The sequence below is a fragment of the Lampetra fluviatilis genome, chromosome 30, assembly GCF_964198595.1.
Source record: "Lampetra fluviatilis chromosome 30, kcLamFluv1.1, whole genome shotgun sequence".
NCBI classification, from domain to species: Eukaryota; Metazoa; Chordata; class Hyperoartia; order Petromyzontiformes; family Petromyzontidae; genus Lampetra; species Lampetra fluviatilis.
The window spans coordinates 4,181,007-4,204,056 of record NC_136304.1 but is presented as its reverse complement, the minus strand read 5'-3'; the positions used below and the strand labels follow the sequence as shown (position 1 = coordinate 4,204,056).

At 51.3% G+C, this 23,050-nt stretch overlaps 2 protein-coding genes and 1 long non-coding RNA gene across 3 annotated transcripts; all 3 read right to left on the bottom strand.

Moving 5' to 3' along the window:
- Positions 1–1,232: 1,232 nt before the first annotated feature.
- Positions 1,233–5,348, bottom strand: LOC144943350 (calpain-1 catalytic subunit-like). The gene is made up of 5 exons (XM_078870725.1): positions 5,298–5,348; positions 4,846–4,924; positions 3,646–3,762; positions 2,156–2,211; positions 1,233–1,466 (listed from the first exon to the last, which is right to left on the bottom strand). Exons 1-5 carry the CDS (start codon positions 5,346–5,348, stop codon positions 1,407–1,409), a joined length of 363 nt encoding a protein of 120 aa, XP_078726851.1. The 3' UTR covers positions 1,233–1,406.
- Positions 5,349–6,305: 957 nt separating this feature from the next.
- LOC144943301 (uncharacterized) lies at positions 6,306–7,951 on the bottom strand. The gene is made up of 3 exons (XR_013639483.1): positions 7,879–7,951; positions 6,710–6,755; positions 6,306–6,359 (listed from the first exon to the last, which is right to left on the bottom strand). It is a non-coding gene; the product is annotated as an uncharacterized LOC144943301 (long non-coding RNA).
- A 586-nt stretch (positions 7,952–8,537) lies between these two features.
- LOC144943349 (calpain-8-like) lies at positions 8,538–22,783 on the bottom strand. The gene is made up of 12 exons (XM_078870724.1): positions 22,607–22,783; positions 21,907–21,976; positions 20,542–20,660; positions 17,849–17,982; positions 17,083–17,254; positions 16,416–16,499; positions 15,507–15,592; positions 13,779–13,856; positions 12,426–12,577; positions 11,283–11,482; positions 9,395–9,607; positions 8,538–8,567 (listed from the first exon to the last, which is right to left on the bottom strand). Exons 1-12 carry the CDS (start codon positions 22,781–22,783, stop codon positions 8,538–8,540), a joined length of 1,515 nt encoding a protein of 504 aa, XP_078726850.1.
- Between the last annotated feature and the right edge of the window lie 267 nt (positions 22,784–23,050).

Below are 23,050 nucleotides of genomic sequence, written 5' to 3'. Positions count from 1 at the left end.
GACAGTGTCCACATTCGGATTCAAGGGACTCACATGAGGGACCCAACGACTCAAATCGAACCCCACAGACGTACACAGAGACCCTTTCCTCTCTTCCTCCGCGCGTGACCAATTGCCCCTTTCGCTCTGCAACATAAATTTTGGGGGTCGCGTTTCAGACGCGGCCCCCATCTCCGCAACTAGCCGTGCCTTCTTCACCACGCCGGTTGCGAGCGCCGACTGGCGCAGGGCAACTCTCGCCGTCGGGCGGTGACATGAAGAATGAAAGTGACTTACAAAAAAATAACAAAAGCATTTTGCATCGTCACAAAGAAAAAAAAACAAAGAAAAAAAAGCGTGCCCACCGATTGCCCTCCGGAAAGGAAGTTCTAGGCGTTCGTGCAGCTCCTCTGCACGTGTCGCGTCGCCACCTAGAGCAAGTAGCCCTGAATTACACGAATTGCATTCGCTTTCAAACAGGAGCAAACTTTTCCCAAATAAATGTCCTAGTTGTTGTGCTCTTCTCTACACGCAACGGCGCTCCGTGGACTAATAAAGACGGCGTCAGGATATCTGGCCGATTTCATTCCGGAGACGAAATCGGCCGGAACACGAAGTTAATGACCTATAGATATTTTTATTTATTGACCAGGTAAGGCCCACTGAGCTATAGAGCGCTGTTTCAGAAGCGACCTGGCCACAAATAATAGCTCAACGAAGTGGCTTATCACGTGGAAATGTATAGCAGCAGCCGCGTGTTGATTCTTAATGTGGAGGGAAAACACCGGAGGACCCGGAGAGAGAGAGAGAGATACATGAAAACTCCAAATATACAGGCATATGGGTCAGGGGTCAAACCCATGACGCCCTGCATATCAGGCGAAGTAGTTAATATATCGCCGCCACAGATGAAAAATACATCCCCCGAAGCGGCTGCAGTAGGATACGGACACAGCCGCCTCTCTCCTCACTTGCGGTGGGAACAGCCACTCACGGGAAGAGCGTCCCTGCTGCTGTTGTATTGCCGCTTCTCGGAATAGGAATGGGATTCCGCTTACAAACGAGCATCGTTACGGTGTAGCCTGCAAAAGTTATCCGCGCCCACATCATTGTCTGTTCGGGCAAAAAAAATTCTGCATTGTAAGATTTTGTTTTTAAATACCCTGGCGCTACGGATAACCGCTCGTGCGACTTAGCTGTGAAGTGGGTTTCAGTTGTTTGCAGTCGGCTCGGGGAACCGCAGATCTCACTGAGCTCTGGCAGTAACGACCCGAGGTCACATTGCGGGGGGCGTGCACACCCACGTTAGAACTGATTCGGATCTCCAAATATATTCGTCGTCACATCCCCGCTATACAGATATATATTTTAAAACTCTTATATTTTAAATCGCCTTCTGCCCGTGGCTCTTCGTCCACCGTCGCCGGTCACGCCGGATGGCGCTCTCCTCCCGTGCCTCCCTCGAGGTCCCCGTGCTGTAGGAGCCACTGCGACGCGAGGGAGAGGGCACACGGCAGAGAGAGAAGGAGAAGAGGGAGTAGACAGCGACAAGGGCCGGTGAGCAATTTCTCGAAGTCAATTCTTGGCCGCCACTCGCCACCGTCCAAGCGCTCGCCACGGTTGCGTCTACGCCGGTGTCCGACGTTTCGCTCGGCAAGGCTTCTTCAGGAACCGAATTCACAAGCTGCCCGGCGCACTCCGGCGTTAGATCCTTGAAGAGGCTTCCCAGCTACGCGGAGCGAAACGTCGGACACCGTGTCGAACAACAGCGATACGGCAAGTCCTCGTTTAGCGTGGCGGCGGCGGTGGTAGATGCATTCCTGTAAAGTGCCGCGTTCGTGGAAATATGCCTTCAGCGATAACAATTTCCCCATAAATAATGTAGCGATAACGTTCGGCGAGATATGATGCACTACTACGGACACGCAGCGAGATGGCGAGACAAACAACCGAGGATACGCCGCTGTAGCGCTCAGCCGCGCAGCTCAAAAAAGTAGTTCGTAACCAAACCGCTCAGATACCGCGTTATAACCGCGGTGCGTTCTGCGTTGTTCCGACTGTTCCCCCGCGGGACAACCGCGTTGGAGCGAAAACGCGTTGTGGTGTGAACGCCGCGCGTCAAGGCGAGGACTTGCCGCATTCCGAGTGAGCGCGCGTGCGGGGCAAGCTGCCGTACCTCGTTTATGTCCGGGAAGTGGTCCCCACCGGCCTTTGCTTGTGCTTCGTAGGTCCCTGTAATGCATCGTCGCATTTCAAACGTATACAAAATAAACTTGTTAACAACACCGGTAGCTATAGGGAGCATGGAAACATGCGAATCTCGGTGTGTATGTTCTTAAGCATAGCCTATGCGAATCGATTAATCAAATAAAAGTCACTGACATTGATTAATGTCCAGGTGGCTTGGTGGTTCAGCTGTCAGAGACACTGATTGTCGCATCGCTAGATTCCTCGGTGTGTATCCGGGTTTCATCCGCCCGTGATTAAACCTGATTCTCCAAGTTGATGGTCTCAGCCCACCGACACATCATACATGGTCGCTCTGCACTTCAATTGGCAAACTTGAGAATTAAACATATCGGCCAGACTGTCGTGCAACGGGCATTACTCTTAGAATGAGAATAGGTTTTACGCTTTCGGGCAATAAAACAGTTTGGCCCAACACCACGTGAGACTAGGCTCTAAGGAAAGCTGTCTCGGGTGTGGACCAATCAACTTCAAGGACAGTGCATATTATTATCAGAGTTATGTTTTTTGTTTGCATTATGACTGCAGGTATTGTGGTCTATGCAAACATGACTCCTTGTAAAAAAGAGTGTCAGTTTTGTTGCCAGATTAAAGGGTAAAAACCAATAATGTTTTTAACTGGCAAATGAGGTTACAATGGTGGAATAAAACAGTTGTGTTAAGATGTTTAAACACCAAACAGAAACCTTTTGCAAGGAATCATGTCTGCATGAAGCACATATACTTGTGGTGAACATGCAAACAAAATAAAACATGCTCGGGTAATATATGGATTGTCTTTGAAACCGATTGGTCCACACCAGAGACAGCTTTCTTTAGAGCCTCGTCTCAAAACGGTGTTAGACCCGAGGACGCCAAGAGGCGAACAGCACAAGGACAATGCCACTCTCAGGGCATTGAGAGCTCGGGGTGAGCAGCTACATCATGGGACCTCATATGTTGATAGTGACAAGGGAGGTCCCTTGATTGCTCTCAGTGTGAAAGTGAATGGGAGAGTGCTGCCCCCTAGCGCATGTTGTGCCACTTGAATGCATCTCAAAGGTAGTTCTGCAATATCTGCTTCCACGGGCCTTTCTCTCAACAACAGGGCGTGATGATGCACTGCTGTGCTAGAGCTCCGAATGGACTCCTGATCTCGCCGCATAATGCCCATGGCACGATCGGGGTAAAATCGTGGACACTTTTTGGATACGGCAGGTCCGCGCTTAACGCGTGGTGCTCACACGACGCGTTTTCGCGATTACGCGGTTCTTGCACGAGAGAACGCTGGTCGCGCAACGCGGAACGCGCACCGTTATAGTGCCGGTGTACACGCGCGCACGCCTACAACAACAACAACAACAAAAACCGACGACGAAAACGACGAGACAAGACAGGTGCTCGCGGCGGCGGCGTTCGCCGCTCCCGCGGTGACTTCACCGAAGAGCCGGCGGAGCGCGGCGACGCAGACGGCAAACTCGGTGAAGTCCAGGGCACGGTCGGCGCCGGCGAAACGCTCCCACACTCGCTCGTACACGCGCCAGCGGAGACGGAAGCCTGCCGGCGAGGAAACAAAGGGCAAAGGTCCCCCGTGTAGCCCTGACGGACCGTTGGGGCAAGTGGCTGTCGGCAAGCAGCGCCGACGAAGGCCGGCGCGGCACACGAGGCGGTGGGTGTAGCAAGCACCACGCCCGGCCGCCTTTGTCTCCCCAGTGGCGATGTTTACATACCGCACCAGGTAGTCATTTGAGGCCGAGTTTACCTAGTGGAGACCCAGGACCGGTCCAGATAATGGTCACTGGTGTTGGCTGTGAGCAGGACTCGAACTCGGGTTCCCCCGGGGTTCGTAGCGCAGTGCGCTCACCGCCACACCACGCACACACCAGGGGTGGCAGTACAGCAAGTAGGCGCTCGCAAACAGCAGTGCGGTGCGATTGATCGCAGGTGCAAGTTTGCATCTACGTCGTCTCACGAAGCTGGGTTGTCTCACAACCTTTACCAACTGCAAACCAAACCCCGGGCAGATTAAAACAAAAACCGTCGTTATCTAATCCGCGCGGTCTTAACCGCGTTGCACACGTCACCGCTAGGCGGAAGGCCCCTCCGACTTGGAAGCAGCTCCAGAGAAGCCCGTCCATCTGTCGCAAACAAAAAGTAGCCAAAAAGTCCAATGATGGGATGTGACGGGGTTTTGGCAACAGCAACCCTGGTCGCAGATCTCGGTACAAAGCGAGCCCTGCCACCCGGAGCGCACTCCTGGACTGTCCAGTACCTGGACAGGTGTTAACTGTAACACTTAGCTACTCCACATCTGCCACAGTGTAACCCAGAGGTGTTGTACGGTACTGTGGTTGGCATGGGCCCTGGTGTAAGGAATGCGATGTGGGCCCCCCCCCCACAACCCCCACCACCGCCACCGTCCACTTTATTCCTATCTGGTGACTCGGGTGTCTATGTCCCTCCAGCAGTCCGTGTGGGGCCCGGTGCAGTTGCACCGCCTGGACTACCCTCGCCGGCCTTACCCGAGTTTCGATTTAAAGCTTTCGTGACTGCAGGGATTCATCTTCTTGGTTCTTTCGGTAAAGTTATTTTATTACTTCCCTTCTACGTGACTTTACCGAAAGAACCAAGAAGACTTACCCGAGTTCTCGAGCGCTTGGCCCAGCTCGTAGGAGGACATGGCGCCCGAGCCGTCCCTGTCGAACGCCACGAACACGTCCTGCGGGGAAAGCGAAGCGCGGGCGTGAGCCGCCGCCGAAGGTGAAAATGTTGCAGGCGCCCCCTGCAATTGACGCCGTGACGGCCGCGACAATCGCGTCTCGTCTGTCTTGGGAAAATAAAATGTCGTTACGTCGCATATTGGAACGTCCGTCTCGTTTGCGGGCAAAGGATTTACGCAACGAGAAAATCATGGCACGTCACGAATGGATAGATATTACGCGTCGTTTGAATGTCGCCGTGACAAAGCTTTTTTGGCAGTGATTGAGCGAGTTGCTCACGTCTAGAAGGTGTGTTGGTCTATCTATCGCAAACATGAATTACGCAAAAAAATGCAAGTGATGAGATTATTTTTAAAAGTAATGGCCATTTACCTGCAGTTTCTTTATCTGGGCAGCAAACGTCTTGGTCTCGGCAATGTCCATTTCGTCTTTGCCTCCGAGCTGAATGCATCCGAGATTAAGGTTTAATCCAATGTTATATTTGCATAGCGCTTTTATCCAAGGCGCTTTACAAAGGGTTATGAGCGGTACAAGCAGGGTAACTAAAAGTGATGGGGTTTTGGGGAGGGCGGTTAGTGGGTATCAGAATTACGGAGGTGCCAAGGGATGGAGGGATGAAGGATGGGGCCAGGCAGGAGCGGAAACTCGACAGGGGGAGGGGTGCTTCTCGCTTCGTGTGGAGGGGAAGTTTGTTCCAGTGCAAGGGTGGCAAGTAGGGAAAAGGAGCGGTAAACGGTGATTGTGCACAAGGAGAGGGGGGCGGGACGGTGAGGGACAGAGATTGAGAGCGGAGGGAGCGGGAGGAGACGTGAAACGAGACGAGGGAAGCGAGGTAATGGTGGGGCAAGGCCATGAAGAGATTTAAATACCAGCGTAAGGAGCAAGAGTAGACACCGGTGGTAAATCCCAGCTTTGAGTCCGTGCGTCGTATCCTGCTCAACAATGCAGGCATAGATAGCCAGGTGGCGTTGGAGGCAGGGCAAGCCTGTAACGCAGCACTGTCGATGTGAGGGGTTGGCGGATCACGCAGATGTTGCGGAGCTGCCTTCCCTCTAGCATCGCGCTGCCACCGTACCCTGGCCAGCAAAGACGTGGACTCCACCTGTTGCATCTGTACGGGATTGAGTGTTGCCCCCTCGCACGCCGTGAGGTTTTTCCGGGTGCCCGTGTCTCCACTGGCGCGTACACGCTCACTAAGTGGCCGACAACGCCTCACTCTACAAGAGGACTGCAGGGCTTGGGCGATTGTTGACGCCAGCTCACTTAGAGCATTGCTCATAGGGCTCGGCAAGGTAACGGAGAGAGAGGGAGGGAGGAAGGGGACCCATCCACTGAGCTTTGTTGAAGTCGCTCGCTGGGCCGAGACAAAGGATACCACGTCTGGCATCAGCGCGCCGCACGAACGCGCGTCGAGGCGCGCGGGGCCCGTGTGCTCTGCAGGAGAGAAAAAAGCGATCGACGCGGAGCTCAGATGAGTCGGTGGAGGCGGAATCGCGCATTGCAAACATCCAGCACAATCAATGCAATCGATGCGCAATCGATGGGCAATCAATGCGCAATAAATGCACAATCAATACGCAATCAAGACACAATGTATAATCAATTCAATCAATGCGCAATCAATGCACAATCGATGCACAATGAATGCGCAATCAATGCGCAAACAATACACAATGTATAATTATCAATGCAATCAATACGCAATCAATGCACAATCAATACATTACGAATGCATTATCAACCTTCATGGAAAGCGCCACAATGGTCAAATGTAGACATCTTACTGATGTTGAAGAGAGCCACAAAGTCGGGAGCGGCGATGGTCTTCCCCTGCGGAGAGATGCGCCGACACAGTCCTGAACATTCATATCGAATCAATAATAATAATCATCTCTTCAAAGACGCCTGGTCGGCGTGGAAGAGTAGGCCAATTGCCCGTTACAAGGGGGCGCTCTAAAGCTCCCTCTAGTGGAGGCCTTTCCGCCCGCAGTGGCGTGAGTGGGGAGTTGCACGGCCGCTCCTTTATCTTCACCCATCAATGATCCTGAGTTTAAACACGTACTATTCGGCTTTCTCGACCAATATTATTCATGATAAATGTTATATTTTATTTTGGGTTCGATCCCCTAGATATAAATGTGTCATTAAGCCACCACAACCAGACACAGCCAATTGCAAACGTCACAATTCTGGCACACCGCCTGATGAAGCTGGTTGTAATCACCAACGAAACCTCGAACTCAAATTGTAGATGTTGTGGTTGTACTCTCCAACACGCCGGTGTGCTGGAGTAGGCACTAATTGGCACGTTTTGTTTACGTGACAAAACCTTGGTAATTGATTGGCTATGTTGGGTGGTGTCGGGTTCAATGACACACTCACGATGACTCTTAGGCATCATGAATGTGATAGTGGATGAGGCTTCTATCAGTCTCATCCTTCCATTCCTCCTTCAACCCCCTGCACCATCGCCTCCTTCCCCTGCTGTCACATCTCATTCCTTGTCCAAACCCGATCACTAACGGCGTTAGCTACCCCACCCATCCTTCCCTTATTTTGCCATTTTGCACCGTAGTATGCAGACATTTTTCGATGTAAAGCTTTCGTGACTGCAGGGATTCATCTTCTTGGTTCTTTCGGTAAAGTCACGTAGAAGGGAAGTAATACAATAATAAAAATAAAACATAATAAAACAATTCTCACGACGTTTCGGCCACAACGCAAGCAGCCGTCCTCAGGTGAAAACCAGGTCTGTCGAGGCGACAGCGTCTGAATGGAGACATTGCCAAGCGCCTTTAGCTTAAGGTGCTTTATCAATCCAAAATAGAATAGAATAGGTAGAAACGGCGGGTCTGTGCGCAGAGAAAAGCTGGATGCTGGGCGCGCCCCGGCGCAGAGTGGAGTGTGACGAAGGGGGGCTCCCACCGCGCGTGGCCTGGAGCGTGGAACGCACGTCTCTCGTGAACGTGGAGAAGAGGTGCTCGATAGGTTCCCCGCGACGTGCCGGCGGTGCCGCGAACACGACCTGGGCACCAGAGACGGGTCAGGAGCAGATGTGTCACCGGTTGGCACCACCATCAAAGACAAAGAGCCCCCCGTATAGTCTTAACAGACTGTTGGGGCAAGTGTTGTTAGCGAGCACATATGAAGGCTGGCACGGTACAGGAGGGGGTTGGTGGCTAACACCACGCCCGGCCGCCTTTGTCTCCCCAGTGGCGATGTTTACACACAACACTAGGTACTCATTTGAGGCTGAGTCGACCTAGCGGAAGCCTAGGACCATTTCAGATAATCGTCACTGGTATTTGCCTTGAGCGGGAATCGAACTCGGGTGGCCAGGTTCATAGCGCAGCTCGCTAACTGCTTCCCCACCACTGCGGAGATGGAGCGACGAAGTTAGTTCGTGCGTGGTAGTGCACGAGTGATCGCGACGGAGTGGGAGGGTCCATCATCCAGCAGTGGATAGACCTCGGCTCATGAAGATAATGATGATGACGGTGATGAACTACTCACGAGATGGGCACGGCAACCCAAATGACTGACCAAGGATCGGTGTAAACGTGGCGTTGAGAGAAGGCACGTGCACAGCCCGATGCGCGACTCACCGTTGGGTCAAAGGTGCAGTCTGGTGCCTCCATACACCTGGGAAGTCCGGTCCGAGAGAGACACCGAATAACCATGGGTCACACGCGACGCGACAACAGCATGGAATTACGTTTCGCTGCTACGTATGTATACATGTTGAACTTCTTTCCCATGTAGCCCACCGTGGTAATAGGAGGTGTGGGGGGAGGGGGGAGAGGACGACAAGCAGAAAAAACGAGTTCTCAATATAAGAGTTTTAAATCTAGATTTAAACGTAACAAAACTCCCAGTGACCCTCCTAATATCTCCGGTAGCTTCCTAACATCGGAAGGAAGAGCGTTCCAGACGGCCGCGGAAGCGCATCCGAGCGCGCCGCGCGATGGTCACAGCCAACAAACCACCGCGATAAATGTTTTTTTACCCTTTTATCTGGCAACAAAACTGACACCTTTTTTACGAGGAGGCATTGTCTTTGAGTTGTGCGCCTTTTGGCGTCATCTGGTCCAACCCATGTGAGACTAGGCTCTAAGGAAAGCTGTCTCGGGTGTGGACCAATCAATTTCAAGGACAGTGCATACATTATCAGAGTTATGGTTTTTGTTTGCATTATGACTGCAGGTATTGTGGTCTATGCAAACATGACTCCTCGTAAAAAAAGGTGTCAGTTTTGTTGCCAGATAAAAGGGTAAAAAACCAATTATCATATTTTTTACTGGCAAATGAGGTACCAATGGTGTAAACCACCGCGACTTCCACCGCTCGCGCAGCGCCTGCGTTTGCGTCGTGCCCCGAAGCGTCGTGCGACCTCGTCGCTCGCGATGAGATCCCCCCCCCCCTTCCACATACCCACCACCCCCCCCCCCCCCCCATGGGAACCCCGGCACTCGCCAGGAGCGGTTGTCGCGCTTGGCGAAGGTGCGCAGGAAGAAGTCGCCGGGCTCGCCGGGCCGGTAGGTGGAGGGCACGAGCACGTAGGGTCCCCGGGGCAGCACGATGCGCGCCGTCACCTCGCGCGCGTTCGCAAACGCGCGGCTCTCGTGGACGCGTCGTGCCGCCGCGAAGAACGTGGCGGGCAGGCGGCCCGGGACGGACTGCAGCTGCGCACGTGGGTGGCGGAGGGCGAGTTTTACAGACGTGCAAGGCAGGCGGTTGCAACGTGTGGTGAACGAACGGCGAGTCGGATCGTTCAGCGGCGATCGGAAATAAATCCACGCGGCAACTCCTGAAGCAGTCGAATGGCAACGAATTGGAAGCTGTTTAGCACCGCGTCGGAGGCCTTCGCTGACAATATCATCCAAAATGCAGTTGTTTTTATTACACGCTTTTATTTAACTCACTCTGTCTGTTGTCGTAGACTCAAAAAATATTGTAACTCAATTTTACCCACTTCCCAATGTGCTATCGACTGAAAACTTGGTATACTTATGTCATACTGATGACACGACTAATATTCTATCATGAAAAAATCTAAAACATATATTTTAAAACAATATTTTTTATATATTATGTTTTGGCTTGGGTCTAATTGTCCACGCTCAACTGACGTTGGCTGTAAATCACCACGGCCCCCTTACGTTGTGGCAAGCTTCGGGGCCACTTCCAGGAGTCGTGGAGTTCTGCCATTACTCGTACGGTACATTTCATTAAAGCGTGTTTTGAAAAAAGTATTTTTAAATATGACTTATTTTGGGTTAGATCGCGTAAATATATAAATGTGTCGTTAGACCCGCCACCACCTGACACAGCCAATTAGTAAGGTTTGTTACGTAAACAGAACGTGGCAATTCGTTACTAGTTCAGCACACTGGTGTGTTGCAGAGCAAATCCACATTGTAAAAAATTGTGAATGTCGTTTTTTGTACGTATATTTGTTTGTTTCTCCCTTGAGATGGGACTTTGTGGGATGAAGGTTGAGATTAGGGCACGGGGTGATCAATACCGTCTGAATTGGTCTACAATAAGGTAGGCATTGATAATTATTCAGAATTTGAAACCATACGTTTATTACAAGTACACTATTTAGTTACGTCTCACAAATCAAACCTCTGCAATTTGTTTCCAACACAAACCGACTCACCCACTACTCAACCATCTACATACAACTCCATAATCCTCTGCAATCCATTGCAATACAAAGTCGTGCCCCACACTACAAATCAAACGCGAACGGTCATACACGAGCTGGCCGTTATTCATCCGCTCGCTCGCGATCATTACAAAACCACATACGAAGCGTGCACTTGACTTGCCTCTGGAGGAATCTGCAAAAGAAACAAAACCAAATTATTAATACCGTATGATTATTATGCTTGCTGCCCATGAAAAACGCCGTCTCAATTCTGTTTCAGGAGGGTCCTGCTGAGTGTTTTGTAGTAGAGAGGGCGATGATTGCTCTTTGTATAGTTTTCGAAGTGCACCCATGTTTCTGGATACACCGTGCGGACGTGCTAATATACGGAAGTGCATATATGTAGAAATGTGTCTGGGTAGTCTTTGTGAATTTGCGTCATACAATAGTGCACCCACGTTTATGTGTACACATTATGAATGTGCCATATACATTGACAGTGCACCCATGTTTCTGGGTGCATATTGGAAATGCGCTTTATACAATACTAGCAGACCCATGTTTCTGGGTGCCCGTTGTGAATCTGCCGTATGCAATAATAGCACAGCCGTGTTTCTGGGTGCACACTGTGAACGTGCTAATATAAAACAATAGTGCACCCACGTCTCTGGGTACACGTTACGAACGCGCAGAGCCCCACTCACGCTGTAGATGCTGAAGCCGATGTGCAGGAACGTGGAGCGCGCTCCGCGCTTGAGCACGCGCCGGTTCTTCTGCATCAGCGCGACCACCACCGTGCACGTGACGTCGCCACGGCCCTCCAACCCATCCTCGTCATCATCGGAGTCGTCGTCATCCTCCTCGCACAGGGTCAGACGGAACTGTGGGTTCGTCCAGAACGTGCCTGGATGGCAAACACCACGTGGAATCTACACGTTAACGCATAAAGACAAATGTCCCCCGTGTAGCCATCGCATATTTTTGGGGCAAGTGCTGTTAGCGAGCACCACGCTCGCTAACACGAGGGGGCGGATGGCCAGCACATGCACGGCCGCCTTTGTCTCCCCAGTGGCGATGTTTACACACTGCTCCAGGTACTCATTTGAGGCCGAGTCGACCTAGGGGAGGCCCAAGACCGCTTCAGGTAATCGTCACTGATGATGGGTCACCGGGTTCGTCGCGCAGCACGCCAACCGTTACACTACCGCTCCCCACATGTTAATAAGGCAAAGATCCCCCGTATAGCCTGTAAGAGACTGTTGGGGCAAATGCTGTTAGCGAGTAGCACCTATGAAGTCCGGCACGGCACATGAGTGGCGATGTTTTTACCCACCGCACCAGGTATTCATTTGAAGCTGTTAACGCATACCTACATGCATCATCATCGGCCATGATATATCCACTGCCGGATCAAGGCCTGCCCAAGGTGTCACCATCTCACATGCACCAGTTGCCATGTTGAACTGCTGCCCCTCTGTTACGATCATCGTCATGATCACCACGTGCTCAAGCACTGCATGCTGCGGCTAGTACTTTAGACTATGATGATTCTGATGACGAGAACAATAGTGACAATGAAGATGATCTTGACGGTGAAGACAATGATGACGCTGAAAATAACGATCGTGATGATGAACGATGACAATGACGGTGACGACGACGACGAAAATAGTGGCAGCGCTGATGACGACGACGATGATGATGATGATGATGGTGGTGGTGGCGAAAGCAATGATGATGACGATGAAAATGATGATGGCGACGACGACGATGATGATGGTGGTGGTGGCAAAGGCAATGATGATGACAATGAAAATTATGATGGCGACGACGACGATGGCACTCGCCCTCAAACTTGCGACATCCCCCCGCGGTGCACCCTGGCACCCATCGGCCCTCGTGCGTGGCGAGGGCCCACCCAGTGGCACCTCCTCCGTGCGGGCTCAGGCTGCAGATCTCCACGTTACTGAAGCAGTGCGCGAAGTCGCACCAGGACATCCTGCACACGGAGCGGCGCGTGGGTCACGTCATCGCGTAGATGTGTGCAAGTGCGCTTGACTGCCCGCCCGCCAGACAGCCAGCAAAACTTTTTTTTCTCAATTGTCGTACAATTTAACTTTCAAAGTACAGCACGTGTAAGAATAGGTTTTAACCTTTCTAGCAATAAAACAGGAGGTGTTCGAATGTTCAAACACCAAATAGATGACTACTTTTGCAAGGAATTAAGTCTGCATGAACCACACGGTACTTGAAGTGAACATCCAAACAAACCATGCTCTTATAATATATGCATTGCCTTTGAAACTAATTGGCCTACGCCAAAGACAGCCTTCTTTAGTTTTTAAAAGCCAATGCATATATTATGATATAAGAGCATGCTTTGTTTGCATGTTCGCAACAAGTACTGTCTGTGGTTAATGTAGTATTTGATTCCTTGCAAAAGGTTAATGGTGTTTGAACATCTTTTCACATTTTTTTTTACTGCCAGAAAGGGTAGAACATATTTTAAAATCTTGATTTGAAGCTTTCGTGACTGCAGGAATCCATACTCTGTGGTTATTTCGGTAAAGTTTGCGTAATTAGAAATGAAATAAAATTAATCCATTTTTTTTTGTTTTACAAATAAAATGTCTTTTACAAATAAAATAAAATGGTATTTTATTAGTTTTATTTCTAGCAACATATTCTTATTTTTAATACTTTGATACCGCCAAAAAAGGTCTAATTACACAATATGTGTCCTTACGGAGGTGGTTGGGTCCCTGGGCAAAGCGCCTTTTCCTTTTTACCCATCCCCTGGGCTACATCATCTCTCCACTGAACGACGGTGATTTGGACCTCAAGTATTCTAGACGACATTGCGTAATGTCCTTGCAGTTTTTCATTTGATGGAGTGTGCGCAAATAATAATGATGAAAAAGAAGAAAATAAAGAACACTTGCAATGCACCTTTCACACCGGAGGTCACAATGTGCTGTACAGCGCTACAAACAGACATTTAAAATAAACCCCTATTACAAGCTTTGCAGGCTAATGATAACCTCACCCCACCAAATGAAGTAAAACAAAATCCCACGGGGGGAACAACGGATAAATTAATGAATAATAATCACGCGTGCCTTGTTTGTAATGAGGGCGAGCGGTGGAGTGGGGGAATAATTGCGTGGGGACAGGGCAATAAAGTGGTGTCTGGTGGTCACCAAAACTCCCCGTCCTCTTCTCGTTGAAGCCTCAACCTCTGCTTCTCTTCGCAGGACACCGCGTTCCACTCCGGAGAGCTGCGGCGAGACAGCACAGCGAGCAGGGCAGTTTTGTTGCCAGAAAAAAAGGGGAAAACCCTATTAGTAAATTGTTGTACTGGCAAAGGAGGCCTCATAATGTAGATGCTTTCTCCGAGCTCCCATTACTCTGATAGTGTGTTGTCTTTGAACTGTGCGCCTTGTGGCGTCATCTGGTCGAACACCGTATGAGACTAGGCTCTAATGAAAGCTGTCACTGGTGTGGACCAATGAGTTTCAAGGACAGTGCATAAATGATCAGAGTGTTGTTTTTGTTTGCATTTTGACTGCAAGTATTGTGGTTAATGTAAACATGATTCCTTGCGAAAGGTGTCAGTTTTGTTGCCAGAAAAAAGGGAAAAACCCCTATTAGTACCTTACGTTGTGTTTAGATGGCGACTTTGATCGAGGCGCTTAACATAATTTAAAAAAACACAACGCTACGAACAAAGAAATGATCGAGAGGGCAGGGGCGTGCAGGATTGGATGACCCCCAATAGAGGCGGGTTTAGAGAAGGGATGGGAAGGAGTGGAGGGGCGGTGGGAGCGAAGAGGAAGAGAATGGGCGATGGAGAATGGTTGAGGCTTTAAGAGAGGAACGGAAGGAGGTCACGGAAGGGGTCTGCTCAATGCATTGGGTTGGTTGGGTGGGGTGGTGGAGGGTCTTACGACACAGATTTAGTCAGATCGTTACGCGCGCGAATCCAAAAACGATCAACTCTGAATGGTGATATTGGCTGCGATAAGCTCTTCGTCTGTAATATATTCAAATCGATATTTTAGCATTCTTCACGCGCGAGTGTTTTACAAAAGTGAGGAATGACCCGACGGGTAATTAGGAGGCGACCACGTGGTCGCACGGCGCCTTTGCTCTCCATGTGCTCAAACAAAACCACTTGCACAACCGTCGTCATCATCATCATTAGAAAATTATACAAAAACAACAGCATCATACTCTTTATATGAACAAGGACAACATAATTCCCCCCCCCCCCTACCACACACCGCCCCCACCCCTCAGCAATGTCTGTCTGTATGTCTGTCTGTATGTCTGTCTGTATGTCTGACTGTATGTATGTCTGTATGTCTTTCTGTATGTATGTCTGTATGTGTGTCTGTCTGTCTGTCTGTCTGCCTGCCTGCCTGTCTGTATGTATGTCTGTCTGTATGTGTGTCTGTCTGTCTGTCTGCCTGCCTGCCTGCCTGCATGTCTGTATGTATGTCTGTCTGTCGGTCTGTATGTCTGTCTGTATGTATGTCTGTCTGTATGTCTGTCTGTCTGTATGTCTGTATGTATGCATGTCTGTTTGTCTGTATGGCTGCCTGTATGTATGTCTGTATGTATGTCTCTATAACTTATTTCGCACCGATATCAATAATCACGATTCGGGATAAAAAAAAAGTCAATAACATTAAAATCGGAGTCTGTGAGGGAGACAGAGACAGGGGGGGAGTGAGACAGGGAGGGAGAGAGGGAGGGAGTGAGAGAAAGGAAGAGAGGGAAGGGGAGTGAGAGAGGGGGAGTGAGAGAGGGGGGGAGTGAGAGAAAGGAAGAGAGGGAAGGGGAGTGAGAGAGGGGGGGGGAGTGAGACAGGGATGGAGACAGTGAGACGGGGGTGGGGTGGGGGGCGACACGTGATGGCATCCCACCAGTCGTTCCAGGAGCCGCTGTACTCCTGATAGCCCCAGGGGTTCCGTAGCCTCAGCAGGCGAACTCTGCTGCCGTTCACCGTCACCTGGACGCGCGTCGGCGGGGTCAGGGACGCCGCTCGTTAGTCACGCCACGCTGCGCCGCTCCGTGCCGCGGCCCGAGAGGGCCTCGCTATCGCGTGCACGGGCTGCCTCCGTCACAGACTTTTACCGGCGCCGTGGGCTGCCGAGGGGCTTACGTCGTCAGCGGAGGGGCTGGAGAGCAAAGTGGATCGTTGTGTCTTCTTGGTTCTTTCGGTAAAGTCAAGTAGAATGGAAATAATAAAAAATAAAAATAAAACATAATGCAATAATTCTCACGACGTTTCGGCCGCAACGCAAGCAGCCGTCCTCAGGTGGAAAGCAGGTCTGTCGAGGAGACAGAGTCTAAATCGAAATTTGGATCGTTGTGCTGTACGTCTATGCTTCCACGTCTACGCTCACAGGCTTCGCCAGCACGCACCGGCCAGCCTTGGCGAGTTGTGGTGGAATGATCGTAATGCACCCCATGCATGCGCAGCGAGGCCTTCGTCCAGCAGTGGATTGGCGATGACTGCGAGCGTGGTCACGTGCGAGTGTTTAGGCGCGTGTGAGTGTTTGGGTGGTGAGTGTTTAGGCGCGCGCGTGTTTATGTGCGTGTGAGTGTTTATGTGCATGTGAGCGTTTATGTGCGTGTGAGTGTTTATGTGCATGTGAGTGTTTATGCGCGTGAGTGTTTAGGCGGTGAGTGTTTAGGTGGTGAGTGTTTATGTGCGTGTGAGTGTTTATGTGCATGTGAGTGTTTATGCGCGTGAGTGTTTAGGCGGTGAGTGTTTAGGTGGTGAGTGTTTAGGCGCGTGTGAGTGTTTATGTGCGTGCTCATGAGCTCACCGAGTCGACACCCAGCACCGCGTACGCATGACCCATCACCAGGCCCTCCGAGTTCACCCGACCCACCTGGGCCGGGTCTTTGGACTGTCGACATCGTCATCATCATCATCATCAATTATCATCATCAATTATCATCACCTGCCACAGGTGACGATTATTATCATTGCCATATTGATATAATTGTCGTCATCATCTGGCGCGGGTAAATAATAATTGCTAGTTTCATCGTCATAGATCACAGGTGAATCATCATCAAACGGCCACATCATCCGCACAATCGCATCGTCGAACGCAGGTGAATTGTCAAGATGCATCAACCATCGACACCACGATCATCATTTTGACATTGTAGGCTTTCGCGACCAATATCATCCATAAGAGGTTTTTTTGGGGGTTAAATCGCGTAAATAGAAATATATAACCCAACAAAACCCTCCATTATGAACCGCGATCATCAGTTCGGCACCTCCGCTCAGCGCGGCTGGCTCCGCACGGTGCGAAATAAGTTCGACGTTCGCGCAAACTGCGTGGGCCGCGTCCAGGAATCAACGAATCGCCGGACCAAAGCACCGCCGCCGCCTGCCTCCTGCCTGCTGCCTGCCTGCCGCCTGCCTGCCTCCTGCCGGTCTAAACGAGGGGAGAATCACCGAGACCGCCACCGCCGCACCTTGAGGAAGCAGGCGACGAGCGCTTTGGCGGCGAGGGCGGAGCGCACGGCGCTCCAGAGGCGGGTCGAGTCGCCGGGGCTCACGGGGTGCGACTCGCCGAGGCCGCCCGTGAAGTCCTCCATGGCCTCGACGATCTTGCCCGTCCGCAGGCCGGCGTAGGAGCCGTTCACCCTGCGACCCGGGTGGGGGGTGGTGGGGTGTGGGGGTTGGTGGGGGGACATTGTGGACCAAGGTCGAGGTGACGACCGCGAGCGTCTTGAGTGGCACCCTCGCCAAATCAACTCCCTCCCTCTTCACGCTCGCCAACAAAACAGATGTTTGTTCGCACAAAACAACAGAGAGAGACAAGCGAACGACAAACAGTGCAACAACGACAACAACTAAATAACAAAGTAACAACAAAAATGTGTAGGTGAGGTTGGAAACTCAAGAGGACTTATATAAAAAAAAACACCCCCCCCCCAAGAAAGAACAACGTAAATACAAAACAGATTGTTCAAATCAATCAAACTGAGCTTACTAATTACAATGAAACATATTCAACACAGCGTTCGAAAAACCACGTAACTACCTCGCCTCGTGCACCCGGGTGTGCCGAAGAGTAAAAACACACAACATTCATGCACGAGTCGAGTACGACGTAGCCGCCGGTGATCACAAGCAGAGCTTCATCGGGCGATTGTTCCAGGCGACACGTGGAAGGGGCGTTGGGTGGGTGGGTGGTTTTGCGGTGGGGGGCAATCTTCGCCTTGGTGTGCGTCTCACTTGGCGTAAGCCTTCTCGAGCAGAGCGCTCCAGAACTCGTGCCTGGCGCTGGAGGAGGCGTACACGAGTTTGCCGTGCTGCGTGGGTAGCCGGTCGTCCACCACCACCTCCACCCAGCGGCCGTACTGCCAGAACTGCGACAAACAAAAGACAACGATCCCCCCCCCCCCCGTAGCCTTCAAAAGGCTGTGTTGGGTGAACGTCTTTCGCACCGTACGTATCCAGCCGCGCTAATCGGAGGTGCGGGGGCGTTGTTAAGCGAGTCGCGCCTGCGAAGTCCGGCGAACACGAGGCGAGTGTGTGGCTAAAGCCACGTCCCAGCCGCCTTTGTCTCCCCGCGGTGTGTTGATGTTTACACACAGGTTAACCTAGGGGGGCAGGGGTGCCCAGGACCGGTTCAGAGAATCGTCGCTGGTGTTGGCCGTGAGCAGGAATCGGTTCGTAGAAGCAGCGCGCTAACTGCTGCGCCACCGATCCCCACACTGGGGGAGCGGTGGCGCGTGTGGCAGGCAGCCGAGTGCGGAATCGCACACGTGCACAAAGACACACAGACACGAATATAAAAACACACATGAGGGGCCGTCCATAAATGACGTCACGCGATTTTGGACGATTTTTGACCCCCCCCCCCTCGTCACACGGAGTCACAAAAAGTCAGACCCCCCCCTCAAATATGACGTCACAAAGCTGTCCCCCCCCCACAAAAAATAAAACGTGCTTCAAATCGCTTCAAACTATTGTCATTGGAGTGCGTTTTTAATGTGGCGCTGCACTCTGACGTTCTAGGAGAAAACATTTATTAAAAAGTCTATTCAATTAAGTAGAACGTGTTGTCTATACTGTATTTATTTAAAGTTACGCATTTTGATGTGACGTCACATTTCACACATCGTCACAAATGTCTGACACCCCCCCCCCAGGTGCGTGACGTCATTTATGGTCGCCCCCTGAACATTCAGCAAACACGTGGCAACACAAACACACAACTCGTGAAGACAAAGGTCTCCCCTCCCCCTCCGCTTTAGAGACTGTTGGGACAAGTTCTGCTTGCGAACACCTACGGCGAGGCATGCTGCGATGTGGCCCCAGTGCTGATGTGTTGACACCATGCCGAGCAAGTTATTTAAGGCTGAGTGGGTGACGAGGAGAGGGTTCGCGACCGGTTCGCTACCGATGTGAGCGAGTGATTAGCACGGTTGGCTACGTACGGCGCCAAAGAAGTTCAACACACACACACGTCAGCCGTGGCCGGGAATCGAACCTAGGTTCGCTAACCATTGCGTCACGCACTGCTCCAGACGTTCACAGGAGCACCCCCCAACACACAACAAACACGGCGTACAACAAACAAAGACACACCGAGTGCAGCGATTAGCACGCTCGGCTACGTACGGTGAGAAGGAAGTCCTACACACATACATGATTGCAGATGATGCGATGAAATGTGCTCATAAAGCCGCCTAATTGTCACGGGACGGGAACACCCATTCATTGAGGCGACTGCACACCGATACACACACGGCCCTTACAAACCCCACCCCCACCCCACCCCCGTAATGCTCATTGTAACGCAATGACCGAATGTAGTACAAGGATAACTAATACAACATTTGCAACAACGACAAGAAATCCGCTTGTCCGTTAGGACTCGGAACGCGTATCGTTATATTTGCGGAACGAGCGTCGTTATAACGTTAAATGTGTACTGTTATAACGCGCAACGCGCCCGTTATAACGCGGTTTCTAAGCGGTCAACAACAAACACTTTTTTCTTCTTGGTTCTTTCGGTAAAGTCACGTAGAAGGGAAATAATAAAATAATAAAAATTAAGCATAATAAAATAATTCTCACGACGTTTCGTCTGTCTTTCCGACAGACCTGTTCTTCACCTGAGGACGGCTGCTTGCGTTGTGGCCGAAACGTCGTGAGAATTATTTTATTATGTTTTATTTTTATTATTGTATTATTTCCCTTCTACGTGACTTTACCGAAAGAACCAAGAAGATGAATCCCTGCAGTCACGAAAGCTTTAAATCGAAAAAGACGAACACTTTTCTTGAGCTGCACAGCTGAGCGGTACAGCGATAGAGTACATGGGATGACGCAGTGACGCAGACTGATAGAGTAACGCGGTGGCGTGCCCTCGGTTTGTTGTCCCGCCATCCCACTGCGTGTGCCTCGTGACACATCGCTATCTCGCCAAACTTCATCGTCACATCTTTGATGGGGGAAATCGGGTTTTTTTTTTGTCGCCGAACGCGGCACTCTTTTCTGGCGAACGCATCCACTGCGACTGCAACCAGTGCCGGACTAAGCTAGTGCGGGGCCTGTAGCATATGTTACAAAGGGGTCCTAATTAAAATAAAACACGTAAATATTAAACACACAAATTTAGAACTTGCATAGTAAAGTAATTGTATTTATTCATTTGCTATACAGCCAGATAATACGACAAATCGCTAACCTAAAACACCCAGTCGTTCATAAAAGTTTAAGGCGGAATAGTACTATAGTAATAGAGCGAGTGCAGAATCACTGAACCGGAATTGATAGCTTGAAAGCATTTAGCGCGGGCCCCCTTGAAAGTGCGGGTCCCGTAGCATAATGGAGCTACTTTTGCCACTAGGGATAATCCGGCACTGACTGCAACCACCACTTGGATGCGTTCGAGCGAGGAATCAATTTGCACGTACTCGGAAACGGAAGATGCCGCAGTAGGACGCTCCAAAGTGCTGCCCCTCGGGCACCACGTGGGCGAAGAGGCGGCGGTACATCGTGAGAGAGGAGAGGGCAGCCAGGAGCCAGCAGTCCCCTGCAACAAAGACACAAAGATTTCCCGTAAATAGCCTTGGCAGACTCGTCGAGGGAAAGTGCTGTTAGCGAGCACCTATGAAGGCCGGCACTGTGGCACGCGAGGGGGTGGGTTGCCAGCACCACGCCCGGCCGCCTTTGTCTCCCCAGTGGCGATGTTTACACACCGCACCGGGTACTCATTTGAGGCCGAGTTGACCTAGTGGAGGTCCAGATAATGGTCACTGGTGTTGGCCGTGAGCGGGAATCGAACTCGGGTTCCCCCGGGGTTCGTAGCGCAGTGCGCTCACCGCTACACCACACACACCAGGGGTGGCAGTACAGCAAGTAGGCGCTCGCAAACAGCACTTGTCCCGACAGTCTGCTATGGCTATTGCAGAGGGATTTGTTGTTTTGCTGCCCTGTCCAAGCTTACATTTGGTGTTGAAAAATCGGCAGGAATTGATGCACTTACGCAAATTGTACTAATATACTTCATTTATTTGTATTTATTTTCGCGACTTATGTACCTTCCCCATACTTTGCACTCCTATCGGTTTTTTTATCGTTTGTTGTTGTTGTGACTTTCTGACCAACCCCGACTGGAAGCCTGTAAAACATCAAGAGCTTCATAGCTCATCGGATTCCTCGTGCAGTCTAAACAAAGATTCCGATTCGGATATTTGCCTCTGTCTGTGTGTGTGGCGAGCGGTAGTGTCGTGGCCAGCGTCGTAACATCTTCCAAACAGCCCCTTGCTGCTCATCGGAAACGTCCGACAGCAGTTGATCATCACTCGTTTCCAGAGGGGGCGGCCACTTTCGCCCGATAAGGGGCCGTCCATAAATGACGTCACGCGATTTTGGACGATTTTTGATCCCCCCCCCTCGTCACACGGCGTCACAAAAAGTCAGACTCCCCCCTCAAATATGACGTCACAAAGCTCTACCCCCCCCCCCAAAAAAAATATTTCCATTTAGAAAATAAAACACGCTTCAAATCGCTTCAAACTATTGTCATTGTAGTGCGTATTTAATGTTGCGCTGCACTCTAACGTTGTAAGAGAAAACATTTATTAAAAGTCTATTTAATTAAGTAGAACGTGTTGTCTATATTTATTTAAAGTTGCGCATTTTGATGTGACGTCACATTTCTCAACCTCCCCCCCCTCTCGTCACACATCGTCACAAATGTCTGACCCCCCCCCCCCCTAGGTGCGTGACGTCATTTTTCAGTGTGGGGGCCTTGCAGTGGCCCCCGTGGTGCTTACAGAGCTCGCCCTGGCAGATGTCGCTGGTAGTTGCCCCTTCAGCAATGAACCGCGGCGTGGGGCATATCTCCTGGCCAGTGTCGCACACAGACACAGGGACACGCACGTGTCAGCGTCAAGGGGAACACTCCCCTCTACCCCTCTCGCCCCTCGACCCCCTCTACCCCTCTCGCCCCCCTCGACCCCTCTACCCCTCGACCCCATCGACCCCCTCTACCCCCTCTACCCCTCTACCCTCTCTACCCCTCTACCCCTCTCGCCCCTCCACCCCTGTCACGCCTCCACCCCTCTACCCCTATTGCCCCTCTACCCCCTCGACTCTTCTCGCCCCTCCACCCCTCTACCCCTCTACCCCTCGACCCCCTCTACCCCTCTACCCCTCCACCCCTCTACCCCTCCACCCCTCTCGCCCCTCTACCCCTCTCGCCCCTCCACCCCTGTCACTCCTCTACCCCTCTCGCCCCTCTACCCCTCTACCCCTCTCGCCCCTCCACCCCCTCTACCCCTGTCACTCCTCCACCCCTGACACCACTCTACCCCTCTCCTCTATCGCATTTGCGCGGAATCCACGGCCGGAGCTCAACGCCGTGGAGTGCGGTTGACGTCACCACCGCGTGCCAGCCAGGCAGACATTGAATCCAGGCGGGAACACGTTTTTTCCCTCTTATAGTATACACATCTATGCTACGGCGATTATTACCTGCGGCCTGAGCCAGTGGATATTCTCCGCGTCGGCATCCAATGAGCCCAGTGCTTCTGGTCCGGGTGGGAAGGCGTCGTCTTCGAAGAGCTCTCCCCGGCCGAGGCACGCGCGTCTCAAGATCTCAAAGTCCTGCTCCAGGTGACTTGCGGGTCGTTCTGCAGATCCCTCTTCCATGGTCGCACACTGGCCCTCGGCGAGCGTCAAGCCAGGGTTAGTCAGTTGCTTTTACTTTGATTTGAGTCAGTCGTCGTCTCGCGCAACTACAGCCTGCGGGGTTTTCGTAAAGTCTTCGGATTATATTTGTTACCCGACCGCTTGATCTAATGAACTAAAGCAGTCAAGCATTTCGTGTGCTGCGTCTAATTTTTGAGTTCGGAAAAGTGGTGGTAAGTGTTGGGGCGCCACAGTGGCGAGATGTTAACTACCTCGCATTGTATACAG

Coding starts and splice junctions, on each gene's coding strand:
- LOC144943350 (XM_078870725.1), bottom strand. CDS start 5,348: ATGGACATTGCCGAGACCAAGACGTTTGCTGCCCAGATAAAGAAACTG. Junction 3,763..4,845: donor CCAAGCGCTCGAGAACTCGG/GTAAGTCTTCTT, acceptor CCTCGCCGGCAG/GCTTCCGTCTCCGCTGGCGC. Junction 1,467..2,155: donor ACTTCCCGGACATAAACGAG/GTACGGCAGCTT, acceptor CTCGCGTCGCAG/TGGCTCCTACAGCACGGGGA.
- LOC144943349 (XM_078870724.1), bottom strand. CDS start 22,783: ATGGAAGAGGGATCTGCAGAACGACCCGCAAGTCACCTGGAGCAGGAC. Junction 21,977..22,606: donor TCCACTGGCTCAGGCCGCAG/GTAATAATCGCC, acceptor GACACTGGCCAG/GAGATATGCCCCACGCCGCG. Junction 8,568..9,394: donor GCGACAACCGCTCCTGGCGA/GTGCCGGGGTTC, acceptor CGGACTTCCCAG/GTGTATGGAGGCACCAGACT.